This window comes from Carassius auratus, unplaced genomic scaffold (genome assembly GCF_003368295.1).
Source record: "Carassius auratus strain Wakin unplaced genomic scaffold, ASM336829v1 scaf_tig00017697, whole genome shotgun sequence".
NCBI lineage: Eukaryota > Metazoa > Chordata > Actinopteri > Cypriniformes > Cyprinidae > Carassius > Carassius auratus.
In genome coordinates this window covers 49,814-71,264 of record NW_020524805.1, presented here as the reverse complement: position 1 = coordinate 71,264, position 21,451 = coordinate 49,814, and the positions used below count along the sequence as shown (strand labels likewise).

The 21,451-nt window shown below is 39.9% G+C and overlaps 2 protein-coding genes, 2 non-coding genes and 1 pseudogene across 5 annotated transcripts; all 5 read left to right on the top strand.

Moving 5' to 3' along the window:
* Nucleotides 1-528: 528 nt before the first annotated feature.
* On the top strand, nt 529-11,053 carry LOC113075805 (condensin complex subunit 1-like). The gene is given in 35 exon segments (XM_026248451.1): nt 529-597; nt 599-631; nt 633-648; nt 729-804; nt 1,331-1,389; nt 1,474-1,584; nt 1,587-1,648; nt 2,093-2,153; nt 2,156-2,237; nt 2,359-2,486; nt 2,568-2,691; nt 3,090-3,237; nt 3,657-3,854; nt 3,949-4,083; nt 4,321-4,408; nt 4,494-4,686; nt 4,771-4,889; nt 5,000-5,206; nt 5,422-5,596; nt 5,698-5,782; nt 5,862-5,998; nt 6,418-6,550; nt 6,847-6,922; nt 7,336-7,539; nt 7,750-7,907; nt 7,986-8,094; nt 8,231-8,354; nt 8,755-8,910; nt 9,092-9,269; nt 9,366-9,460; nt 9,560-9,640; nt 9,934-10,117; nt 10,240-10,396; nt 10,478-10,585; nt 10,690-11,053. Coding segments are annotated over 35 exon segments (4,149 nt in total). The 3' UTR covers nt 10,770-11,053.
* On the top strand, nt 1,704-2,021 carry LOC113075810 (uncharacterized; annotated as a pseudogene).
* On the top strand, nt 3,285-3,578 carry LOC113075808 (small nucleolar RNA U85). The gene has a single exon (XR_003281038.1). It is a non-coding gene; the product is annotated as a small nucleolar RNA U85 (small nucleolar RNA).
* Nucleotides 6,052-6,340, top strand: LOC113075809 (small nucleolar RNA U85). Its single transcript, XR_003281039.1, has one exon. It is a non-coding gene; the product is annotated as a small nucleolar RNA U85 (small nucleolar RNA).
* A 93-nt stretch (nt 11,054-11,146) lies between the features above and the next one.
* On the top strand, nt 11,147-21,374 carry LOC113075806 (acyl-coenzyme A synthetase ACSM3, mitochondrial). Of its 2 annotated transcripts, none has more exons than XM_026248452.1 (13): nt 11,147-11,721; nt 14,158-14,372; nt 14,695-14,902; nt 15,019-15,162; nt 15,462-15,618; nt 15,810-15,889; nt 16,135-16,258; nt 17,074-17,154; nt 19,987-20,088; nt 20,180-20,307; nt 20,377-20,476; nt 20,683-20,802; nt 20,927-21,370. In XM_026248452.1, the coding sequence occupies exons 1-13, from the start codon at nt 11,495-11,497 to the stop codon at nt 21,032-21,034; spliced, it is 1,794 nt and encodes a 597-aa protein (XP_026104237.1). In that variant the 5' UTR covers nt 11,147-11,494; the 3' UTR covers nt 21,035-21,370. The 2 variants fall into 2 exon arrangements, with proteins under 2 accessions (XP_026104237.1, XP_026104238.1); XM_026248453.1 differs by having other exon boundaries at nt 11,495-11,722; nt 14,162-14,372; nt 20,927-21,374.
* Nucleotides 21,375-21,451: the final 77 nt, after the last annotated feature.

Sequence of the window (21,451 nt, the reverse complement as noted above, 5' to 3'; positions counted from 1 at the left end):
CTGCTGATCAGTTGGGCGTGGCGTTTGTGAGTGGGCGGAGTCATGGCGTACTTCCTTTTTGGCGGGCGCTGTCCACATTCAAAGCCGCGGCGCCAACCGTTCAGTCTGTTTACTCTGCTTTCTACGGATACGTTTTCTGGTCAGGGTTTGTTTGGAATAAATTCGACTTTAGTTAGTTTAGGTTAGTGTTTGGATATGTCGTTTTACTTATTTAAACCGTGCGAAATGCCTTGTTATACGATAAATTATAATGTGTCTGCTTCTATCGTTTTTGTGGTTAGCATAGCATGTTAGCTTGTTCTGTAAGACAAAACAAACATGTTTTTGCTAAGTTTAATATTAAACAGAAACTGTTTTTCCTTTATTTAGTGAATATGATGTAACCGAGATGAAACATTAAATGATAGACTAGATCTCAATAGAGGTCGTTTTTTTGTTGCAGTGACTTTCCCTACAAATCAGCATGTTTGTAGTTCATTAACTTAACGTAACGCTACTTGTTGTTGTTTAACGTTAGGCCTGCCGAAGATGGTCGTGGGATTTGTCTTACCAGTTTGTTTGGACGATCTCGTGAAGTCTGGTGCTGTTAACCAGTATTGTGGTTCAAGATGTACTGTCTGTTAAACAGCTTTCCCTCTCATATCAACAGTAAGTACTTTGATCGTCTTAACTGCATGCATTTTCAGTATCGTCTCTCTTGTAATTACCCCTTTTCTGTATGTTTTAAGGTCTTAAAGCAGCACTAAGAAGTCAGGGACCCTTGTGCATCCTGGAGTATTTTGATACAGCATACAGTGTTTTGCAGTGAGTGTGGACACAATCCCATAATAATCACATTTTTGATGACCTTTTTTGTCTTTCAGCGTACACACAATTTTATTTTATGCAACAGTATAATTTGCGCATATAATGCAAAACACACTACATACAATTTCCAAAGCTTTAGAAAAAGTTAATTCATAATGTGTATTATTGTAATTTATACATATATAAATAAATATAGGAGAATCTAACATTACTTTTCAGCAGCTGTTAAACTGAGATCTGTACTATTTTCCTAAAGGACCACATTATTAACACAAAGTGATGAATAATCATCAAATGTAAACAAGTTGACCGTAATAAGTTCTTACAGCTTGTTATGTTTTATCTGTCAAGATTGCTTTAAACCCAAGAGCATTTTACAGTTCCTTACAAAAAAAACGACATGGGAATAACAAAAGGGCTAAATGTATAACACAAAAAAAGGGGAGGGATATGTGCTTTATTAAAATATCAACCCTATGTGTTACCATGCCTTTGTCTAAGCACCAGTTTCTATTGCATTTAGACATTGTCGCACAGTCGATGTGGCAGTAAAAGAAGACACACTGGAGTTGCTGATACAAGGTAGTATCCATAGTCATACTTATTTAACGCATATGAATCAAAAGTACATTTCCCACAATGTTTCACAATGCTCTTTGTTCTCAGTGGTCAGGGGCCTGTCTGTTTCCCTGCCGACCCTTCTCCTGTCTGGCTCTCTGTCAGCTGTGGACCGCAAACAGCAGCTCAACGCTGTAAAGATGAGCGTTTTTCTTCTTTGCAACTCACAGAAACACTCGAGAGTGATTCATACAGGGAGACTATCGTCACAGCACCCAGCAAGGTACTACCGCATGTTTATCGAGTTTTTAATGGGTTCATAAGTTTGTTTATACTATGCCCCGTGATGAGGACATGGCAAATATGAGCTGATTGAGTGGGATGTTGTGTTCTCTTGCTTTCTGACTGGTGGGTAATCTTGGCAGAGCAGGGGAGATTGGCTGCCCTGCTGTAAGGGCCCACCCATATTGATACCAGCTGTCAAGTATAATACAGTTCTACTTTAGAAATGGATATCTGTGGGTGATTTGGCAGCTTACAGTGTGTGTGTGTGTGTGTTTATGTCCTGAGTGTGTGTAAATGTGTCAGTCAGCAAAGAGTCACATCTCCTAACAGGCTCACCAGCTGTGAATGTTTTCTTTGGTAATCTGAGGGCAACAATGGTTGCTTCTAAGCTTGTTTGTTTTGTGTATACAGTATATTAAACATCTTTTGGTGTGTGCCTCAGGGTCGTAAGAAGGATAAAGTTGCCGGAAAAGGTCTCCTGCAGTGGGACAGTGAGAGAGAGACCGTCTTCAGTGTTTGACTCAACTGCTGCAGCTGGACATTCGTACACTGTGGAGCCTGTCTCTAGTGGAGGAGGAGTTTGTTAGGTAAGACACTGTTTTTCCTCTTAACCTGTCACAGTGTCTGTGTTTTATCTTTTTAACTCTAATTTAACATCATGATCACAAATGCAGTTTCTACATGTCCAACATTTGTTGTTTTGTGTAGTTGTGTGACATGCTGTTGCTATAAACTCCTGGAAAACCCCACCATAAGCCACGTAAAGAGCAAGTCCACCAGAGATGCGATCATTCATGTGCTTGGTATCATGGTGAAGAAATACAATCACATGTTGGGTAGGTTTATGTGTACACCTCACAGCCACAAGAGTAGGTTTGCAGTGGTGTAGTCCTGAATATTTTCTTTTTCCTGTACAGGAGCATGTGTGAAGGTGATTCAGCTCTTGCAGCACTTCGAGCAGCTGGCATCAGTATGTGCTGCGGCTGTTGCTTCCTGGAGCTCAGAGTATGGGGTCAAGGCCATTGTCGGAGAGATCATGAGGTGACACTTAAATTGAGCTTGTGCTACTCTGTTGGTATGACCACGTATATTATGTAATGTCTGATATCTATGGTTACAAATAGAAGGGGAAAAATAAATGTAAAGGTATATAATAATGAATGGGTATTTCTGGAATAGCACCACTCATCAAATGATATTATTTTATTTGTAAGTTTATAATTTGAAGTTTACTATTACTTCAGGCTATTATGAACTATTATATTTTTTGGCTTGCCTATGTAAATCCAAAGAAATACATTTTCCATGTATTTACTGCTATATGTTCTCTAAATTACATTGTGGGGTTCTTTACAGCAAAATACATATTTTATTACAGTCATATAACATTTTGATTACTGCTCATTTTAATTTAATTCAAATCTCCATGTGTGTTTCAGAGAGATTGGTCAGAAGTCAAGTGAGGAATTAGCCAGAGAAGGTTCAGGTGTGAAGGCTTTCTCCAGCTTTTTGTCAGAACTCAGTACTCTGGTTCCTGAAACCATGATCCCCAACATCAGTGTTCTCCTGACACACCTGGAGGGAGAGGTACAGTCAAGTCTTCTTTATGGCATCGCTTCTGTCACTGGAATCTTGCCCAGTGATGAGACCAAGGCGAATATGAGCCCATTGAATTAGAGTCTGAGCTCTCCTGTGTTCCTATTGGCTGGTAATCTTGGCTGGGCAGTAAAGATTTGCTGTCTTGCTGTAAGGGCCTGCCTACATTCAACAAGCCCTATTCTTTGACATTTCTATCCTTCAAAGAAATAGGGTAGAAAAAGGATGGAGCTTACATTGTGTGTGTGTGTGTGTGGGGGTCACAGGTTGAGTCTCGGTTCTCTGCAGTAATTCTTTGGGCATTGAGCTCTCTCTTTGGTAATCTGAGGGCAATCGTTTAAAACAAAGCATTGAGTTTTATAACTGTTCTTTGTGTGTGCTCTGTTAACATACTGTTTGTGTTTGGACAGAGTCCGAGTCTGCGGGTGGCGGTGTGTGAGGTTCTTGGTGAGGTTCTTGTCCGGGTTTTGTCTGGTGATAAACTGGATGATTCTGCTCGTACAAGTCGAGATCGTTTCTTGGACACACTGCAGGAGCACATCCATGATGCCCACTCACATGTCCGAGCACGTGTGCTACAGGTCTATGCACGTATTGTTAACAGCAAGGTGTGTGGGTTGATTTTCCCCTTTTCTCTTTGACAGAAAATTAAGGGTTTTATTCTTGAGTGCTCTAAGATATAATATCCTGTCTCCTTTCCAGGCCTTGCCCTTGTGCAGGTACACCGAGGTTATGGAGCTGACCGTTGGGCGTCTGGGTGACAAGTCTGTCCATGTGTGTAAGAGTGCTATCCAGCTGCTGGCTGCCTTCATTGCTCATAACCCATACAGTTGCAAGGTACAAACATGCTCATAACATCTGGTAGGTCCACTACCATTCAAAAACATTAACCTTTATTGGCCCCAAACTTTTGAACACTAGTATATTTAAATTAAATTTATGCATTTAGCAGACGCTTTTATCCAAAGCAACTTACATTGCATTTAGGCTATGTTTTTTCTTAACATTAATATTATTAGTATTTAATCATTTACATATAATAAATATACTCACTTTTGTTTTATCCTTGTCAAGTTGAGCAGTGTGGACCTGACAAAGCCGCTGGAAAAAGAGATGGCCAAATTAAAAGAGATGAGAGACTCCCAAAAAGAGCAAGTTCCTGGTATGTTTCTTTCTTAATTTAATTGCTCCTTTTAGTCTGCCTGGAGCTGATTCCAGCTATAAGATTTTACCTTTTGTGTTTGTAGTTGCAGTCATCACAGCAGCTGATCTTTGGGATGCGATGAAGCCTGAGTTGGAGATGACTGTGAAAGCACAACTGGAGCCTGGCAGTGAGGAAGAGGAGAATGAAGATGAGGAGGAGATGGGGGAAGAGAAGGAGAGAAGCGACAGAGACACTGCTTTACAAATCGCACAGTTTCTCCGGGAAAGCAAGTACAGGTATGTGTGACTTAACACACAAATATTCTCATACCCTTACTACTTGTCATAGGCATGCAATGTGCTGTTTTTAATTATTTATAGGAAGGCAGTTCGTCTGTGCATACGGGCTCACTCTCTATACCCAGAGTCATCGTTTTTCTCAGATCTGGCTGACCTAAATGCAGACACCCTCATCAAAACTCTTGCAACACTTTTCAAGGGTATGTTTTACTTTGAATAGTCTTCCAAACTTCCACATTAAAGAGTCTTGATGACCGGTTTTCTAGTCCGAATAAACACACAAGTTGTTTGTGTATCTCTCTTCTCTCAGGCCCAGAGCAGGAGACACCTGAGTCTGTGTCAAGTGATGGTCCTCCCACCCCACAGAAAGAGGGTGAAGGTAATGAAGGTGGAGAAAGTGAACTAAAGAAGCAGGAGATGTTGGTTCAATATTTGAAAGACACAGAGAGCTTCGCTCTACAAGTGGAAAGATCTATCGCTGTCATAAACAACATGCTGTACTGGAAGACCACTACAGGTAAAAGACTTCTCATGACACATGCCAGACTTCCCCAATAATGTAGTCTCAATCCAGTTAACGACCAGTGATTAAAACAGAGTCTGTGCCATGCCATTTGATCATTTGTTTGAATCCAATATAAAACACACAAAAAAAAGTAAAGACTATGACTTTAAATACAAAATACAAGGTTGGCAATGTGTAGATTCCATTGATTGGTCTCCCTCTCTCAGTTGTGCAGGAGGCGGTGCAGTTCTGTGTCACAGCGTTTGAGTTTAGTGTGGCCAACTCTGTGTGTGGTGTCAGAAAGATGCTGCCTCTTGTCTGGTCCACTGATGTCACAATCAAAGATGCTGTCATTCAGGCCTACAGACGCCTGTACCTTAACCCCCACGGTGAAAACACCAGGTCTGCAAACATTTTGTTTCCAGCTTTAAGGCTAAAGGAACACAATTTGATATACTATAGCTGATATGCTATATAACTGGCATTTTGTGTCTGTCCATCAGGGCGAAGGCTCAGACTCTAGTGGATAATCTGTCGGATCTGATGATCGATGCTTCATTGGGGACCGTCCAGTGTCTGGAGGAGATTGTGAGTGTCTTTTGCCCTGCGTGTAAGCAGTCATTCCCTTACTTTATTATTCTTTGACATTGTTTTTGTGTTGGTGCAGGTCCAGGAGTTTTTCAGCAGTGAGAGTGCCCTGCAGACTTCAGTGGTGCAGGTTTTGTGGGAGAGATTCTCTGGTAAACGAGAGACTAAAGCACTTCACAGGAGAGCTGCAGTGCTATTGCTGGGCATGGCAGCACGGTGAGACACTCAAATCTTAAACTGACATAATGTCACGGCATTATAATCATTTTGCCCAATGATGAGAACAAGGCGAATGCGAGCTCATAGGACAAGAGACTGAGCTCTTCTGTGCTCCTGTTGGCTGGTAATCTTGGCTGGGCAGGGGAGATTTGCTGCTTTGCTGTAAGGGCTTGCCTACATTAAACAAGTTCTTCCTATCAAGCTTTCCCTCAAAGAAATGGAGGAGAAATTTGGGAAGGATGATCATTTTGTTTGTGTGTGGATGTGGACACAGGTCAAAACTCAATTCTCTGTAATGTCCAATGAGCTGTGAGCTAGTTCTTCTGTAGTCTGAGGGCATTCTTGTCTTTATCATGCTGTTACAAGGCATGGTGTGCATTTATTCAAATCTGTTACTTCATTTTATGTGTATTTAGTGCTGAGAGGGAGGTGGTTCTCAGTAATTTGGACACACTCTGCTCTGTCGCTCTGGGTGAGAAGGTTGCAGAAGATTATCTGCTGGCTCGGGACACACTCATCACCATTGCTAACATTACAGACCATGTTAGGGTATGTTTTCACATTTTATGTATAAACTGCCAATTAAAGGTTTAGGGTCATTATGATTTTTTTTTTAAGTCTCTTATGCTCACCAAGTCTGCATTTGTTTGATCAAAATGCAGCCAAAAATGGTTATATTGTGAAATACTACTCTTAAAACCTTTTTTTATATATATATGTATTTTAAAATGTATTCCTGCAATGGAAAGCTGTTTTTTGGGCAGCTATTATTCAAGTCATCAGTGTAATATGGTCCTTCAGAAATCATTCTAATATGCTGGTTTGTATGCTTCTGTGTGTCTCAGCAATCCAAGGGTGTTCCCTTTAGGCTTCCTATGGACCACCATCTCTTCAGTTGTCTGTCCCAGGCCATTGCTGATGGTTTGTACTTGATTTAAAAAAAAATGTTGAACCTCTTTTTGCCATTGTTTAAATCTCTTAGCTTTTGTGTTGGGTAATCTGATCACAGGTTTCAATTTGCTGTTCCAAAAACTTGAAAGACTTTGCCACACTTACCCCCAACACATACTTTTGTGGTTTTTCTTTCCATGTGAGTAGATAGTCCTTCGTTGTTTAGGATCTGCCGGCTTTAATGCTACGAATGCAAACTGACCATGTGTTCCCTTAATACTTTTACATCATTTAAGATTCATGTCATTAATCCTTCTTTTTTGTCTTTATTTTATTAAATCACCCTGTCTGTGGATGCCAGGTGTAAACATGGTCTTTCTCTCATTTTGGTTTCTTTCATTCATTTCTGCCATTGGGTAACGATTATACCTTCTTTTGTACAGGATTAGTCCAGTCCGACCCCCACTGGCAGACCTTCATGGAACAGGCTGTCCGTCTCATCTACTTTTTGGCAGAGTCCCCTGACCAGCTGTGTTCCCGCCTCCTCCAGCGGTCTGCTCATCTCCTTTTGGAACAAATCACAGAGGGCGGAGAGCCCAACCAATCACAACTGCAGGAAGGCGGGTCACAGGGCTCTGAGGAACAAGGTAATGTTGACACAAGAGTTTTTGTGTGCTATGTAATTGACATAAACTACTAAGAAAATTGCACACACAAACACACGCATTCAAATAGAAAACATTCAAATTGTACTGTTTCTCTATATATCTTAACTGTTAATGAATTGCTTGCGCCTTGGTGAGCATAAATTACATATATATATACTTGCAAAGGTAAACTTCCTGTTCTTGTTCTAGTGAACTGTGTGAGCTTGGCCCAGGTGCTTTCACTGTGTGGAGCAGTGGCCTTCTGGCAGGTGTCTCACCTTGAGAGAAGTGTAAGCGCTGAGCTGCGGAGGAGAAGAGGAGAAAAGGAAGAGAAGGAGGAGAAAGAGAAGGCACCTGCCAACAAAAAGGTTATTAACGGTTTTCTGTAAAGTCACATTAAAGTGCTGCCCAATACACACTGCTGACTTATTTGTGTAATTTGCTAGGATGCTAATGACAGTTGTGTGGAAGAAGAGCTAGGGCTGGTGGGCGCTTCAGCTGAGGACACTGAGGTGGAGTTTATCCGCAAGATCTGTGAGACGGAGTTATTATCTGGTGAGCCCATCTAAAGAAACTGTTGGAATAAAGAGAACAAAGTATTCATAAACATGCATCATAATTTGTTTATTAACATGTTCTTAGCTGGTTCACAAAGCACTGATCCCTGTTTCACTGTGGTCTATTTCTGCAGAAGGGAACATGTTGAGTGCCTTTTTGCCTTTACTGGTGAAAGTGTGCAGCTCTCCAGGGAAATATTCCCACCCTCAGCTCACCACTGCTGCCTGCCTGGCTCTGTCTCAGTACATGATGATCAGGTATTTCTGTTGTTTTATATTACAGTCTGTAAGATGTTTCAGTTTATAGAATTATCCTTTTTTTTTTTTCTTTCTATAAAGTCTCTTATGCTGACCAATCTGTACTTATGTGAAAGTGAAAGATTGTTTACAATCAAGCTCAATCTAAAATAATTATCTATTTCAAAAAATACTTTTCTATTTGAATATATTTTAAGTTAGTTTTTTTTGTTTGTTTTATTTGCTGTTATGCAAAGCTGAATTTTCAGCAGCTATTACTACGGTCTTCAGTGTCATGATCCTATAGTAAATATTTGGATTATTATACCAAAACTTTTTAAAAGAAGGTTATATTACATTGTGATATTTCATATACGTTTCTTTAACCATGCAATATTAATATTCTGTGTCTATTTCTCAGTCCTACTGTTTGTAAAGACAATATCCGACTGCTGTTCACTGTGCTGGAAAAATCTCCACTTCCTGTTGTCAGAGCCAACACAATTGTTGCTCTTGGTGACCTAACAGTCCGCTTTCCCAACATCCTGGAACCCTGGACGCCCAATCTTTATGCCAGGTAGCTCCCAATCACAAGGTCAAACAACCAGTGGTCTAGGGATATTTTGCATAATCAGTTATTCTGTTGATTATATTTCCTGCTAAATCTATTACAATGCAATCACTTCTCATAGGGTTTAAAATGTTATATATTGTGTGGTGGATTCTGGTGATCAGTACTGTAATTGATTTGTCTTAAGGTTGAGTGATGAGAGTGCATCTGTGCGGCTGACTGCCATCACAGTTTTGACCCAGCTGGTGCTGAAGGACGTGATGAAGGTCAAAGGTCAGGTCAGTGAGGTCGCAGTGCTCCTGCTGGACCCTGAGCCACACATCGCCAGCCTCGCTCTCAACTTCTTCAACGAGCTCTCTGCAAAGGTAGCTATTCCACTGCCGCTCTGCTGTCTCTTTCTCTCTCATCCTCCTAAATTGAGAGACCCTGATTATAACTCTGTATTTTTTTTTTTTTTTCAGGACAATGCCATTTACAACCTGCTGCCAGACATCATCAGCCGATTATCTGATCCTGAACGTGGAATGAAGGAGGAGGACTTCAACACCATTATGAAGTGAGATATGATTTATGCTGCTATTGCAATTTAACTTTTTCTGCATTGCAATAGCATTATTCTGCATATAAATCACTTCTATTTAACTTTCTCTTTCAGACAACTCTTCTCCTACATCACTAAAGAGAGGCAGACAGAGAGTTTAGTGGAGAAGCTCTGCCAACGATTCAGAACCGCAAAGTGGGTATCAGACACAATTTGTTTTTCATTGGGTCTCCCAATGGAAACGGGGCTCTAAAAATGTTTTTCTCGTCCGTCACCAAAACTAAAATGTTTAACCTGATTTTGGAAGATTTTTCTACTTCAAACAAGTCCAAAGATGCAATTCCTCAAAATTAAAAAAAAAAAAAAAAGGCCAATGAGAGCTTTTCGTGGTGCACAGGAAAACATTACTAATGACTGGTCTCCTTTATGATAGATGACCAGGTCTCCATCTCTCATGTGAGGTCTTCTCCATTGTTCTCTCTCTGCAGGACTGAGCGTCAGTGGGCAGATCTGGCCGTGTCTCTGTCCTTGTTGTCTGTGTGTGAGCGAGGCTTCAAAAAGCTGCAAGAGTGCTGGGACTGTTACAGTGATAAACTCGCTGAGCCTGGAGTCTATCAGCCCCTCCTGTCCATTGCAGCCAAACTCCGTCGACGAGCCAAACAACAGTTTAAGGTACTACATTTGTGTATGTGTGGCTGGAAAATGGCGTATTGTAGTGTACTGTAGCACACAGCACTGATCAAGACTTGGTGACTGTTTATGCTAGTGCGTTGAAAGTAGCTGTTTTTGTTTAGGCGCAGGTTGAAGACTACGAGAAGCGCTTGACAGCTGTTCACACTAAAGGGCTGGAGAATGTAGAGAACGAGGAGAGCGAACAGCAGATGGGGGAGACACAAAGTCAAATCCTACAAACACCACGGCCACCCAAGAGCGTGCGCAAAACCACACGAGGTGAAGAGATCGAGCAGATCAGATCTTACAAAGAATTCTATTTTAGAAATTCATCTCATTGTGTGTCTCTTCATCCTTCAGGGCGTGGTAAACCTAAGTTAGATGACAGCGACCTTGTAACCCCAAGAAAATCTCGCTCTCGTCCCAAACCTGCCATCACCTTCAGCAGTGATGAAGAAGAGGAAGAGGGTCAGTCACTTTCACATCATTCTTTTTTCATTTATTTAATTTATTCCATTTTAATTGTGCAGTATTAAGTTTTAACATGCTTCATTTTGATTATATTTTTTTAGATGCTGTCATGGCTGAGAGTGAGACACCGAAAGTGACCACACCCATCGCCCGCACACGACGCACTCGTCTCAGACACTGAGCACTCTTTCAGAATATCCAGTTTTAACTATTTTTATTTTATTAATTTCTTTTTTTATTATTAATCTATACCTTGACATTGTGATTTTGTTTTAGAAAGATGAGTCCTTTATAAATGTTAAATGTTTTATTTGCCATCAATATGCTATGTTTTTATTTTTTAACTAAGTGTTTTTAAACCGGAAAAGTAATGGTTGATTTTGTTGTTGCATATAAATGTATGTCTTGTGCTCAAATGTATCATTTCTTTTTCTTTTTTTTTAATAAATTGCATTTAAAATGTCAGTTTTCACACATTTTTTATTTGAACATGAGGTTTTACATTGTTCTCAACTAGAGTAAAATCCATGAATGAGCATGTAATGACAAAATTGAAGGAAAGCTCCAGTAAGTCGGTTTTAACTGAAAGTGTAGTTCAGACACGTGACTTTAGTTTTGTAGGCGGTCATTCCTGCTTTACTGAAAAGATTTACAGGCTGTTTTCACGAAGCTGGACTGTATCTGTGGAGCTTTTATCGTGTCTGTATGTTCTGAGGTGCCTGCGTTTTTCTTTCATAGAACGCCGTTTCATTCTTTAGAAGTTTGTTGTAACGAGCTGGAAAACGGGCTGAAAATGAGATACTGACCCGTGGGAAAGTTTCAGTTGCGTGTCATTAATGTAGCATGAGACAAACTACCTCCGTTGCTTGAGTTTATAACGTCGAGTCCACGGATTAAAGACTTGCAATGAGTTTATATGTGCTTCGCAAAAGCTTTTTCAACAACTGTCTGAAAGTCTCCAAGAAAAATGAATTGCACGAAGGAGGTCGGTGGCTGCAAATGTGCAGATCCAAAACATCTGCACCAAAAAACTTCTGCGATTATGAGAGCATGAGACGGATTTACAACATACAAGTTCCACAGCGTTTTAACTTCGCCAAGGACGTGCTGGAGCAGTGGGAAACAAAAGAAAAGGTCATTTAATAATGCTCTGCTACCGATGATCCAATATGTTTGTCCAATTTCACTGTAAACTGAGTAAATGTACTTTAACGTCCGATTAATATTTCGACTTGATGGATAATACTTTATTTATAAGTCCTAAACAAACATTGTAAAACCGTGGGCAGATGAGCTGATGCTGTACAGACAAGTGTAAAACATTTCACGACAGTTTCACCATGCAGTCTGGAATTCTCACGAAAAAGATCAAAGACGCGGCCCGCGACTTTTTTGAGGCTGGTCTCTACCAATATTTTGGGGCTGTCCTTATAAGAAATTTTGGGGAGTGTTTGGAAACACCTTTCTCATTATTTTACATTCATTAAAACAGTTATTTGCATGTGTAATGTACAGTATTGTTCAAAATAATAGCAGTACAATGTGACTAACCAGAATAATCAAGGTTTTTCGTATATTTTTTTATTGCTACGTGGCAAACAAGTTACCAGTAGGTTCAGTAGATTCTCAGAAAACAAATGAGACCCAGCATTCATGATATGCACGCTCTTAAGGCTGTGCAATTGGGCAATTAGTTGAATTAGTTGAAAGGGGTGTGTTCAAAAAAATAGCAGTGTGGCATTCAATCACTGAGGTCATCAATTTTGTGAAGAAACAGGTGTAAATCAGGTGGCCCCTATTTAAGGATGAAGCCAACACTTGTTGAACATGCATTTGAAAGCTGAGGAAAATGGGTCGTTCAAGACATTGTTCAGAAGAACAGCGTACTTTGATTAAAAAGTTGATTAGAGAGGGGAAAACCTATAAAGAGGTGCAAAAAATGATAGGCTGTTCAGCTAAAATGATCTCCAATGCCTTAAAATGGAGAGCAAAACCAGAGAGACGTGGAAGAAAACGGAAGACAACCATCAAAATGGATAGAAGAATAACCAGAATGGCAAAGGCTCAGCCAATGATCACCTCCAGGATGATCAAAGACAGTCTGGAGTTACCTGTAAGTACTGTGACAGTTAGAAGACGTCTGTGTGAAGCTAATCTATTTTCAAGAATCCCCCGCAAAGTCCCTCTCTTAAAAAAAAGGCATGTGCAGAAGAGGTTACAATTTGCCAAAGAACACATCAACTGGCCTAAAGAGAAATGGAGGAACATTTTGTGGACTGATGAGAGTAAAATTGTTCTTTTTGGGTCCAAGGGCCACAGGCAGTTTGTGAGACGACCCCCAAACTCTGAATTCAAGCCACAGTACACAGTGAAGACAGTGAAGCATGGAGGTGCAAGCATCATGATATGGGCATGTTTCTCCTACTATGGTGTTGGGCCTATTTATCGCATACCAGGGATCATGGATCAGTTTGCATATGTTAAAATACTTGAAGAGGTCATGTTGCCCTATGCTGAAGAGGACATGCCCTTGAAATGGTTGTTTCAACAAGACAATGACCCAAAACACACTAGTAAACGGGCAAAGTCTTGGTTCCAAACCAACAAAATTAATGTTATGGAGTGGCCAGCCCAATCTCCAGACCTTAATCCAATTGAGAACTTGTGGGGTGATATCAAAAATGCTGTTTCTAAAGCAAAACCAAGAAATGTGAATGAATTGTGGAATGTTAAAGAATCATGGAGTGGAATAACAGCTGAGAGGTGCCACAAGTTGGTTGACTCCATGCCACACAGATGTCAAGCAGTTTTAAAAAACTGTGGTCATACAACTAAATATTATTTTAGTGATTCACAGGATTGCTAAATCCCAGAAAAAAAAATGTTTGTACAAAATAGTTTTGAGTTTGTACAGTCAAAGGTAGACACTGCTATTTTTTTGAACACACCCCTTTCAACTAATTGCCCAATTGCACAGCCTTAAGAGCGTGCATATCATGAATGCTGGGTCTTGTTTGTTTTCTGACAATCTACTGAACCTACTGGTAACTTGTTTGCCACGTAGCAATAAAAAATATACTAAAAACCTTGATTATTCTGGTTAGTCACATTGTACTGCTATTATTTTGAACAATACTGTATGCAAAAAAATATGATGATAAAATGTAATAATATTGGGAATAAGGAGCTAAATAAAGTACTTTTGACATTGGTTTTACCATACAATTTCTGTAAATAAAAGTAAAACCAACTAATACCTCAAAACATGACATGTCCATTACTAATAATTATTAAGTGCCTTTCTTTTCCCCTTCTAGGAGCATAATTTAAATAAGGAACTAGCTTTTATTAGTTCACTGAAAAAAATGTTCATTTACGCAACCGTATGTTGTTCTAAACCTAACTGGTATGCCATTTTGCTTGGTGATACTAGTGCAGCAGAAATGTACTAATCTACTGATCTGTGTGGTATTACATAATGTTTGTGGAGACTGGTATTATCCCAGACTTCTTAGTTCATTTTAATGCCAACACTTGTGAAACTGTTCAGTGTATTGTTGCTGTATATTACAGAACGGACAGAGGTCGTCTCTTCCAGCTCTGTGGTGGGTGAATGACAGCGGGCTGGAGGTCAGATGGAGTTTCGAGGAGTTGGGCTTCCACTCCAGAAGACTTGCAAATGTTTTGCATCAGGTGTGCAGTTTAGAGAGAGGGGACCGTGTGTTCCTCATCTTACCCAGAGTCCCTGAGTGGTGGCTGGTTAACGTGGCATGTCTCCGAACAGGTACAGTCTCACAATATGTTTCCAGGAATTCAGGATTCATTGTTCCGTTTCCCTTTCTAGTGATTCAATCTTAGAGTTAAACTTTAATCTACTTTTACTGATTCACACTTCTGTTGAAACAATAATACTAGCTTGAAGTTGAAGTGTGTAATTTAAAAATGTTAACAACCATTCTCTGACTGATATAGTGAAAGTAATTTTTATGTTATGACTGATAACCCATAGATGGCAGATATTTAAGTTCTGTACTATTTGGTCTAAATGAATAAAAACACACACACTCACAGTGGTTCCTCTTTTAATGCCCTGTTTCCTTGCACAGGTACGGTTCTGATCCCCGGCACGTCTCAGCTCACTGCTCGAGATATCTGCCACCGGCTGCAGGCGTCTGGGGCCAAGTGTGTGATCACAGATGAAACTCTGGCTCCACTGTTGGACTCCGTATCCTCAGAATGCCCTTCCATCTCCACCAAGCTTCTGCTGTCCCACAGGTCCATGCACGGCTGGGGCAACCTGACCGAACTCATGGGGTGAGTGTGTGTACAGTGAGCACTGTCATTTAATGACTGAGTGCATTCCTTAAAAGTATAAACAAAATTACAAATTGGTGATTTAGTTAAGATCAGATGTTGTATTTGTGCTGTAGAAAGGTGTCAGATGATCATGTATGCATGGACACCAGGAGTGATGAGGCCATGACGATCTTCTTCACCAGTGGCACAACCGGCTCTCCAAAAATGACCCAACACAGCCACTGTAGTTACGGTCTGGGGCTCACGGTGAACGGCAGGTTTGTAACATTCTGAAAGTTAAATGATGTGAAAATGTGTATGTGTTAAGTAGTTAAAGATGCATTAATCAGTTTTTTAATTTATACTTTTATCTCAGGAAGGCAACATTAAATTGATCAGAAGTATCGGTAAAGACATTTATAATATTTCAAATAAATGCTTTCAAATCATCCTAAAAAATATTTATTTTCGTTAAGCAGCTAAGCAATCATATTTATATATTTGACAATATTGCTGTCTTTCCTGTATTTGAATCAAATAAATGTCATGTGTTTATTTGTGTGTGGGAATTCTTAAGGTACTGGCTGGATCTGACTGAGCAGGATGTGTTCTGGAACACGTCAGACACAGGTTGGGCCAAGTCTGCATGGAGCAGTGTGTTTGCACCATGGATCCAGGGAGCGTGTGTGTTTGTTCACTACATGCCACGTTTTGATACAAGTACAGTCCTCAAGGTACAGGAACATCACTGGTTCATTCTTGACTGTAATGTTCTGTTTGATTCTTGAATCTTTAAAAAATGTCCCTAACAAAGCTGTATGAAAGTGTTTTATGGAAAAACCAAAAATGGTAACACTTAATCTAACTTTACGTGGTTTGTTGAACAGTATACATTCTGGTGACACTGTTGTTTTTCTCCTGACAGACTCTGAGCAGCTATCCCATCACCACCTTCTGCACGGCACCAACAGCCTATCGAATGCTTGTACAGGACGACATATCCAGGTACTGACTGTTACAGGTGCACTGTGATGTGTTTGTATTTAAATGAATTCTCTTTTAGCTCTAGCTTTACAAGGTTTCATTTATGATTATTTGTTTTTATATATACTGTCAGCAGAAGTTTGTTTTTAATGGCCGGTAAGTAAGAACTGAGAATCTTGACCTGGATGTTGTAATGATCACAGCAGAATGAGCCTGATTCCTCTGGTCCAGGTCTAGCCCTCATCTGTGTCTGTGGTTTTTGACAGGTTTAAGTTCAGGGCTCTTGAGCACTGTCTGTGTGCAGGAGAGCCCATAAACCCAGAGGTGATGTGGAAATGGAAAGAACTCACTGGATTGGACATCTATGAGGGATACGGACAGACTGAGACTGTAAATAAACATTTAAAGAAATAGATCACACATTTTACAATTTTATTAATATTCTCACCCTCAGGCCATGCAAGATATATAATTTTTTTGTTTCTTAATTAGAAAAGTTTGGAGAAATGTAGCTTTATGTCTCGTGCTCACCAATGCATCCTATGCAGTGAATGGGTGCCATCAGAATGAAAGTCCAAACAGTAATTCACAAATAATACACAAAATTTGTTAAAAAAAAAGTGAAAACACAGCTTTTCACTTCCCAAGATGGCCTGGAGTCGTGTTGTAGATTATTATGATGTTTTTGTCAGCTGTTTGGACTCTCATTCTGACGGCACCCATTCACTGCAGAGCAGTGCTTCTCAGCCTTGTTCCTGGAGGCCCCCAACACTGCACATATTGCATCTCTCTTTTGTCTGACAAACTCAGTTCAGGTCTTGGAGTCTCTACTAATGAGCTGATGGTGTGTTTTTTAAGGAGACATGGAAAACCTGCAGTGTTGGGAACCACTGCTGCAGAGGATCCACTGGTGAGCAAGTGATGTACTGCTAAATTTCTCCAAAGAAACAAACTCATCTATGTCTTGTATGGCCTGAGGGGGAGTAACAATTTTTTAGCAATTATTCCTTTAAACCGCTAAAACTCTTTGTTGAATTAGGTTTTATAGGATCATTATAGAGATGAGTGAAAATGGGTCCTAAATTAGCATCTGTTTTCATCTGTGATATGGTCACAGATTCATTATAGAGACACATAGAATAAAATTAAGCTTAGTCTGGTGTGCTGTCAAGCAAAGATATCTCATATCTCTTTTTTCCACCTAGGTTTTAATAGCAGGCACATTCAAAGGCATGAAGATCAAACCAGGATCTTTTGGAAAGGCATCACCAGGATATGATGTTCAGGTGCAGTAACAGTCCGGCCAGGGTTTAAACTGGGTATTATAATACTTGATTGTTGTCCTGACTGGCTTTATTTTAATAATAACTGCAATATATGGGCTGAGATACAATAATATAATATAATATAATATACTATATATATATTCCGTGTTCATGGTGTGTGCACTTGGATGGGTAATGCAGAGCACAAATTCCGAGTATGGTTAACCATGCTTGGCAAATGTCACCACTTTCACTTTATATATACATATATATTAGGGGTGTAACGATACGCGTATTCGTATTGAACCGTTCGGTACGACGCTTTCGGTTCGGTACGCGGTACGCATTATGTATACCGAACGGTTCGTTGGAGTAATTAATTATATTTGAAAAAAAAAAAAAAGAGAGAGAAAGAAATATAATGATATGCGTTCAACAAGGTAGCCCAATAACCCAAACAACGTAACAGGCAACGCCCCTGACACTCCCGAAGAAGAAAAAAACACCATCTTATATGTTTATGTTAGGCTACTCAGCAGGCGCTCGCTCACTCAGTACGCGCTGAAGGCTCGTTGCAAAATAGCCAATGCGTTTAACAGACTAGAAATGAGAAGATCCTCCAATAACCAACAGGTCTGGTGTTTGGGTGCACTTTGGATTCCCTTTAAGCTATAATGGTGATGGCAAGAGAGTGGTGGATAAAAAAACAACGGTATGTCGCATCTGCAACATGACAGGGTACACCAGCGGGATTACAAAAAAAAAAAAAAAAAAAAAAAACCAGCGGGAATATCTGGGATATATGCGTCAGTACTATCTGGGAAAAGACGAAAAAAAGGAGAAACATGCACGCAGCAAACTATCCCTGCAGCATTTAGACACTATAGCTTACAGGGAATCCAACCCAAACACCAGACCTGTTGGTTATTTTAGGATCTTATATTTCTGGTCTGTTAAATGCATTAGACATTTTGCAACGAGCCTTCAGCGCGTGCTGAGTGAGCGAGCGCCTTAGGGGCCGTTCACATATTGCGCCTAAAAACGCATGGAAAACGCTAAGCGCGTCTTTCTCCTCCTTTCCAAAGCGCTCGGGCAGAAGCGCTCATGAGGCGTCTGTCTTTGCTAAGCAACAATGACGTGCTCTCTCCATGAGACGCGGAAATTTCAGCGAAGGATAAATGGATTTGCAGCTCTAAAAATCGCTTGAAGTAGCTCTGCTACTGAATTTATTTCAAAATTGCAATCCATATACAACTATGATCAGCTGTTCCTTCATCTTGGCTGAGCTCTCAACGTTGTTACGGGAAAGGATGAAGCTGATTGGTTGGTTCTTGTCACATGACCCGCGGTGCGCTTGCGGCATTCTGAAAAGTTGAGATGTTTTTACATTTTGCTGTATCTAAAACGTATCGAACCGAACCGAACCGAACCGTGACATTAGTGTATCGTATCGAACCGAACCGTGAATTTTGTGAACCGTTACACCCCTAATATATATATATATATATATATATATATATATATATATATATATATATAATATATATAATTTACAGTGTTGGGTGTAACGCGTTACAAAGTAACGCGTTACTGTAATAATATTACTTTTTTCAGTAACTAGTAGTGTAAGGCATTACTCGTCTGAAAATGGTAATATTATTACAGTTTTCCCAAGCTAGTTACTTGCGTTACATTTGCCAGTAGCACCTTCATCACACACAAGGCACACAACACAGAGAACAGAAGGGAAGGGAAGGAGGGCGTGAATGGAACAGTGATTGGTCTGGGTTTGGCACGAGGTATCATTTACCATCACTGATTGGTCGACAGCCGGCAGCAGAGCGGCACGCTCAGACAGATGGGGAAAAATGGAAGCGTCAACAACGGCAAGCTCTTTTTCAGAGGAAGGTTCCCAGCAACAGAAAGCTAGTTTCGACGGGTGGAGATTCAGTAATTATTTTGTAGGAGTGCTCCGATCACGATCGGCCGCTCGTTAATGCGCATCTCAGTAAAGCCGGTTCTCTAAAGCGGTTTATTCCATCAGGTGCGTGAACCATATGTTCATACAACCGTGCCAATAAACGCTGAAAATGAACTGGATTTGCGCATCTTCTCAGTTAATAACGGCTCTGTGTAGTAACAGCTGCTCTATGTGAAATCACGCACCTGATGGAATTAACCGCTGATTAGAGAACAGGTGTACTGACGAGCAGTAATATAAGTGAGTTGTGTAACAGTGATTTATGTGACTTCAATTATTTCTTATTAAACTGAAATCGAAAAGTAAAAACTATTTTTTGGAAAAACCACATCCTGGTGTTAGTCTTCATATGCTGCTGAATAGTGTTAACACGGATATAGAAAAATAAGGAGTGCAAGAGATTGATTCCTAATGTCAGTTTATTTTTAATTAATACTACAGTAGTTCGGTTCCCTTTACATCTTTAACTACCCGTTAATTTATCAATTGAATGGGTGACCTATCCTCATTAATAGAGCAAACATTTGCCCCCCCCCCCGAGAGAATTGGCAGGAGCCGCCACTGATAAAGACCCTAAAGAACACTCCTCCTTTGTATGTTCTCCCTCCATCTGATGCATCTCAGGCAATCATAGAGTAATTAAGAAAAAAAGATGTAACTAGTAATATAACTAGTAATATAACTAGTTACTTTCTCCAGGGAGTAATAAAGTAAAGTAAGGCATTACTATTTTTGAGAGTAATATGTAATATGTAATATATTACTTTTTTGAGTAACTAGCCCCAACACTGATAATTTATTTATTTTATTTTTTTAATCTGATGGATTTTCTTGGTTTTCCTGAGGTGAACTATGGACTTTTTTGGTTTAAGGTGGTGGATGAAGATGGTTCTGTTGTGCCACGAGGACAAGAGGGAGACCTCGGCATCAGAGTCAAACCAGAGAGACCCTTCTCTCTTTTTACAGAGTATACAGTACGTTTTCCTTTTTTCACATAGTCTTTACGTAAAGTTCTTGAGCTTGAGTTGCACTAATTAAACTTATTGATCTAAATTCATCCTATAGGGGGAGCCAGAGCGTACGGCAGAATGTTTCCGAGGCGATTTCTACCTGACTGGTGACAGGGGAATGATGGACGATGAAGGATACCTGTGGTTCATCGGCAGAGCTGATGATGTCATCCTGTCTGCAGGGTACGGAATTCTGCTTATCATCCATGATGGCAAATTTGTATCTCATATCTCATGTTGTGTGTGTTTTAGGTACCGCATTGGTCCATTTGAGGTGGAAAACGCTTTGATAGAGCATCCAGCCGTAGCAGAATCTGCTGTGGTCAGCAGCCCTGATCCAGTTCGAGGAGAGGTAGTGCAGTGCATTCTGGGATTGCCGTCTCCATGAAGGATACATGCAGTGTGACCTTAGAATTAGGCAAAAATAAGTCTAAGTATGCAGTGTAAAAGATTTTGTATGTAGTTGATTTAAAATTGTAACTAAGATTATCATACATATGTAATACAAAACTGTGTTTATTTTTTTATTTTTTTTTATTGTGCTGCTCCATGTTTCAGGTGGTGAAGGCTTTTGTAGTGCTGACAGCAGATTATAAATCAAGAAACCATAAGGAACTGATCCAGGAACTGCAAACACATGTGAAGACTGTGACAGCTCCTTATAAATATCCACGCAAGGTGACCTAGGATTCAAGTTCAGTACTTACGCATTTAATCCTTAACAGGAGAATTGAGTCAATTTTAAAGGAATATTTTGTTCCAGCTTTTAAATGTTTAACTCATTTTTTTTTTTTTTTGTCAGATTGAGTTTGTGGATCATCTTCCCAAGACAGTGAGTGGGAAAATCAGGCGAGTGGAGTTAAGAAAGAAGGAATGGGGACAGCAAACCAGCAAACAAATCTGGAAATGAGAAAACTGATTTCTGAACAAATCACATTCCACCTTTTTGTATCCAACATTCCCAGATGTCTTCCCAGTTTAATGCACCACATATAAGACTTTCATCTCACCTGCAGGTGGAGGCATTTCATAAGAATCAAGCTGCAGAACTCATTTCTAATTTCATGCATCAAACATTTTATATGATTATACCTCATGTTCAATCATGTTTAAGTGGAGTAACTCAGAATTTATATGCCTTGCAGTTCAAATGCATTTAATTCTTTTCATATTAAATTTTTGATCATATTCAGCATATGCAAAACCTAAATGTGAATTAATTTGTAACAAAATAAGCATTTATATAATGAAAAAACAGTTTTTTTCAGTAATTAATAAAAGCATTTTTGGGTGACTATATCAGTTAAATAAAACCTGTCAAACACAG

Coding starts and splice junctions, on each gene's coding strand:
- LOC113075806 (XM_026248452.1), top strand. CDS start 11,495: ATGAGTTTATATGTGCTTCGCAAAAGCTTTTTCAACAACTGTCTGAAA. Junction 11,722..14,157: donor CAGTGGGAAACAAAAGAAAA/GGTCATTTAATA, acceptor TTGCTGTATATT/ACAGAACGGACAGAGGTCGT. Junction 15,163..15,461: donor GGGCTCACGGTGAACGGCAG/GTTTGTAACATT, acceptor GGAATTCTTAAG/GTACTGGCTGGATCTGACTG.